At 31.6% G+C, this 5,267-nt stretch overlaps 1 protein-coding gene across 1 annotated transcript; it reads left to right on the top strand.

The window, feature by feature from the left end:
• Positions 1–3,683: 3,683 nt before the first annotated feature.
• LOC111385146 (transcription repressor OFP7-like) lies at positions 3,684–4,798 on the top strand. The gene has a single exon (XM_023009521.1). The coding sequence runs from the start codon at positions 3,836–3,838 to the stop codon at positions 4,796–4,798; it is 963 nt and encodes a 320-aa protein (XP_022865289.1). The 5' UTR covers positions 3,684–3,835.
• The last annotated feature ends 469 nt before the right edge of the window (positions 4,799–5,267 follow it).

The raw sequence follows: 5,267 nt of genomic DNA on the forward strand, positions 1-5,267 counted from the left end.
ATTAATTGGATTGGAAAGCTAGCATTAAATGCTCCTAAAAATGGGACATGAAGGTAAGTTGGACATTTCCCACAAAAAGTGACATTTTTTTTATAAAATTAGGTGCACATGCAAAATTTTTGTGCATTTTTAATAAAAGTGACATTTTTTTATAGTTCCCCTTGAATCAATTAGGAAGCTAAGAATCTATTAACAAAGTTCTTGTTTGATTCTCATTATTTCTAATATACAATTTTTTCTTTTATTTTCAACCACACATTATTCAATAAAATAATATTATATGCAAATCCCAAACTTGTTCTTATTTTTTAATCATACATTTTCATCAATCTACTATTCCAAAATGTATTATTCTATAAAAATGAGGCTCAAACAAGTAAATTTTTTTTTTTTTGGCCCTTTCTCTATTGGAAGGCTTACACCCATAAATTGGCAAAATAAAAAAATATTAAAATTTATTTATCGGCTAGGATCAAGAATCTCTACACTAATTAAAAGAGTATCAATTGAACTGGTCAAACACTAACTAAAACTCATTGTTTAGTCCTACCTCAAAGAATATAGAGATAGCAAAACAAGCAAGTCTCAATATTATTTGGAGAGAATATAAAAAGTATAATTGTTACGAGTACAATGTAGTGCCTCTAAAATTAATTAAGGGGAATAATAATAATAATAATAATAATAATAATAATAATAATAATAATAATAATAATAATAATAATAATAAAACTTGTGCTATAATTTATTAATTTATATTTGTAGGAGAATATAAAGAGTGCTAAAATTGCTAAACGCATAAACTTTTTAAGCATAAAGGTGCTGAATTTAAATTGCTTGTAAGCAAATCCCGACTTTCTACAACTATGTTGCACGTACTTTTCTTTTCATTTTTTCACATATAATTTTCATTTATCTGAGATTAACCCTTTGCTTAATTGATCATGTGAGTGGCACATGACCACTAATATACAGACTTTTCGGATAGAATTAGTCGGCAGGGATGTCTATGCTAATAAATGAAAGATTGGTGATAACATTGAAAAGAAGAAAAGAAAAGTTTAGATATAAAAAGAGGTTACAAGTTGTGGTGGTTGCTACTATTTACCCTAAAAGCTATGTTGTATCTCAAAAACGATGTTTGAACTCGCGAGTTCGATGATAGAATTTTAACATGCATGCTTAGGGTTATTGGACAAAACTCGAAAAAAAGATTCATAATATTTACTCATCATCTCATTTATATCTCCAACATTTTTCCATCGCATTCTCGTCTTGAACATTGTGTTAATTAGCACATCTGTCCAAAAAATTCAATTAAGATGAAATAAAAATACTCATTCGCCTCTGGTACTTTAAAAGAAGCTAAAAACAATATATACAAAGTTGCAACTAAATATTTATCCATAATTTTAACAAAAATTTTGGTTGAAAAATATTGTTAGGTAAGACATGCTAAATGCTAAAATGTCAAAGATAAGAATACAATAAAAAAGAAAAAATTGGAGTAAAAAATGTGATATTGAATAAAGTTTAGAGACACAATTAAAATATGACGCATTTATTAAAAAAAATGTGGTATAGAAATGTACAAGGAGAACTTGATGTAACTTCTAAGAGTTAAGATACATAAGTTCAAGTATTTATAAACGGTTGAAATTACAAAACTCGATGTACTTCTACTACTTAAGATACATAAGTTCGAGTTTTTATAAGTGGTTGAAATTACAAATATATAGTGATAAATAGTGAATAATACTTGTGGATTATTTGAAAAATGCAAATAAAAACAGACTAGTGTTTGTAAACAATATATAAGCATGAGCCATCAAAATTTATAATTCAGAAAAAATTTGAATCATGATTTCGGATTTAACTAAAAATGCATGCCATCAACTACTCTCCCAACCATCGAGCAATTAAAATAAATTGAAAATTGAAAAAACTAGAATAAAGAATCACATCTAGATATTAAACTAGCTATAGAATTTAGTTTTGCTGATGCAACTAAAATCATCATCCTAAAACAGACAAACAGTGATCCGATTTCGACGGGATGGGGGAGAAAAAGAAGGCCCATTCATGCTACAGATCCAAGCTCAAATGTAGATGGAATACGTGTCGACGCATGATTGAACAGTTTGAAAAATTAAAACAAAAACACTCAATTATTTTCTGACACATCAATCTATTTTTTCACTCCACATTTTTAAACCCGACTAAGTGACTTTATTCGGTAAGGCCGGTCAAACACCTTACCCACTAAGAAATTGTTGCAATTTTTTTGTTTTCTTTTTGTCCTGAATTCTTATCACGTGGCTAAAGTTAATTTACAGAAAAATATATCTATTTGTCCTTTTTATAAAGGTGATAAGGGCACAAATAAATTAATTTATAACATAAAAAATAATTAAAAAAACATAATACTGTTTGGCAGTGACAGGTTTTTCTTTTCTTTCATGTCCTTATGAAGAATTTTTCAACGCAGAAATTTTGTCGAATTATTGCTGGGTCATGAACGTGATTTATAAAGTCTCAACATGTTTTATTTGGAACATATATATATTTTTTCATTTTTCTGAAATTTGACAGGAAAAATAAATTTTAGACCACGACTTTATGATAATATCTATTAATAAAAAAATCTATTACTTTCAATACTAGCCTCCAGAAATATACCTCCAACAAATATATATTGACTTGGCTACTGTCTAACGTAATTGAAGTTGATACCATAGATCACTCCATATCAGATGGTGACAATGTTTTAACATATTTACATTATAATAATCAAAGTAAATTTGCAAAGACATTTTAACTTAGAAATGTAAAATGTATTAGAAGACATTTTTTTCATCTCATAAAAATAATTTTTGTGAAGCATGTACTAAAGTTCAATAAAAGGTGAATTCTGTCGAACTTTCAATTAAAAGTCTGAACTATTATATAGGAGATTCATTTACTCATTTATATTTTTAGCTTAACCGATTTCTTTACGTGCAGATCAAAGCTTTGAATAGATAAGGTGTCTATCTCTATGCATCGACAACGAGATCATAAAGCAAATAAGACCGCATCCATGGTCTTTCAATTCTTGGTAATATCCTTTCTAGTTTATACCCTTAGCGTTTCATCAACCAATCAATTTCTTGACCTAAAAATAGTAACAATTCTTTCACAATTTTCATATATGTGCGGTAAGACTTGATTCAAAATATTTTCCTACTATGATACCATATTAACCCTCCTATAATCACGTGAGGAGTGTATTGAATCCCATCTTTAACTTTTATATTCAATGATATACCAAAACTCGCACAACATTGTAGGCTAGAAAGAATCGATAGTTATGATGGAAGGCAAATGTCTTGTGGAATTAAAGTTATGGTGCGTTTTGTCGTTCCTCTGTAGGTTTTATCCTCACATTGTTAATGTAAGTCCACAGAGGAGAACCAAATCTCAAACGTCCAACCCTAGTGTGTGTATAAGTTATGATCACATTCGAATTTACCTAAGTGGCGAACTAGGGGGGAAGGCCGTCACTCTTCAGAATTAGTCGAGCAAAGCTCGGACACTTGAGTTATTAAAAAAAAAAAAAAATAATCGATAGTTTTCCCACCTTCTGTATTTACACTAAGGTGAATAAAGAAGATTTCAAAAGGAATCTAAGACCTTTTCTTACACAATGTTATCTCAAAAGGAATTTCGATAGTACATTTCAGGTACAAACCTCACTTAGATTTGGTCAGTAACAAACAGCCAACCATGCTACCGTGTACAGAAGAATCAGCCGGCCTCTTTCTCTCTCTCTGTTGCATGTACATGGGCTATAAATATGCACATATCGTCCTGTGTTGCATATCTAATGCTCCAAGAGTCTTACTATACTATACAAGAGATGGCTAAACAACCAAAATTTCGACTCTCTCTTCTTTCTCTCCAATTATGTCGTCCCACGAAATCTTCTTCACTGCCTAAGGTTCCTTTGCCTGTTGCTGCATACAAGTTCTCCTCCCCTGTTAATTCTAGATCATTCGACATTTCCTGCCTCAATTTTCCAAGCCCTCCACCATCGACCCCGAATCAATCTTTCCGCAAATGCCACGTGTCATCAAAAATTTCCTCACTCGGTAATGGATCATGCACAAATAGTGTGACATCCAAGTGCAAAGACGAAACTTCATCCCCTGTGTATTACAAGATGAAAAAGGTTGACAAGTCTAATGCGAAAATGCACAACTCTACAGTTTCAAGATTCGAAAGGGAGGGGAAAAAGGACAAAATCGCAACAAAGAAATCAGAAGCTAATGTTAGTATGAGCACTGCATCAGGAGATAGTGATAAGACTAAAAGCCTACTTTCATCTTCTCCAAGGTCTGATTTACCATATGACTCGAATTGTCCCTTGAAGACAATAAAAGAGGGGCCCCTCAATGAAACCAAGAAAATGAAGCAGATAAGTATTAAGTCACAACGATTTAAACATTGCACTTCAAATAATGGGAAAGATGGCTATAGGACCTTTCCAGAAAGTGAGTCACGGGTGAAGAAATCGGTTTGCATGGTGGATGGAAAAGTGATAGAGAGTTTAGTCGTCGAGAAGAGGTCTGCAAACCCTTATGAGGATTTCAAGACGTCAATGTTAGAAATGATACTGGAAAAACAGATGTTTGATGCCAATGAATTGGATCAGCTCGTGCTATGTTTTCTGTCTCTCAATTCACGCCAGCATCATTCTGTCATTCTAAAAGCTTTTGTAGAGATTTGGGAGGAACTGTTTGGTGGATCTACAAAATAGTCTTGGTATTAAAATTTTTATCAGAATATCGGTTTTCATTCATTTTTTATATAATTCTTTTATCGTGGATACGTTAGGGGTGCCAATCAAGACTGTCACTGTGTGAACTGGTGAGCTTTTAAATGTAGAGCTTAAATACGTGAGAAATTTTGAGTTGCTATCTCTCATAACTAAGTTGGGGTCTCAAGGGAAAAAATGAAATCCTGGTTGAAGGCGATTAATACAAACCAATTTAGAAATATAACCAGTGTAGTTCAGCTTTTAAGTTATAACAATCGACAGGTTTATGATAGAAGACCTCATCTGGTTTCTTTCTTGAATAGTATGCTAAAATGTAACAATAATCCTGTAAGCATTCATAAAAGCACCATTTGAAGAAGTTTTTCTTAAAAAGATTTTAATAAATTTTCTATTTTCTAACACCTGTCCAGCAACTTGTTTTCTTGCAAATATTACTAAGAGCCTGTTT

The sequence above is a fragment of the Olea europaea genome, unplaced genomic scaffold, assembly GCF_002742605.1.
Source record: "Olea europaea var. sylvestris unplaced genomic scaffold, O_europaea_v1 scaffold3091, whole genome shotgun sequence".
Lineage (NCBI taxonomy): Eukaryota > Viridiplantae > Streptophyta > Magnoliopsida > Lamiales > Oleaceae > Olea > Olea europaea.

Excerpts from the sequence above, each read along its gene's own strand:
- LOC111385146 (XM_023009521.1), top strand. The coding sequence starts at position 3,836 with ATGCACATATCGTCCTGTGTTGCATATCTAATGCTCCAAGAGTCTTAC.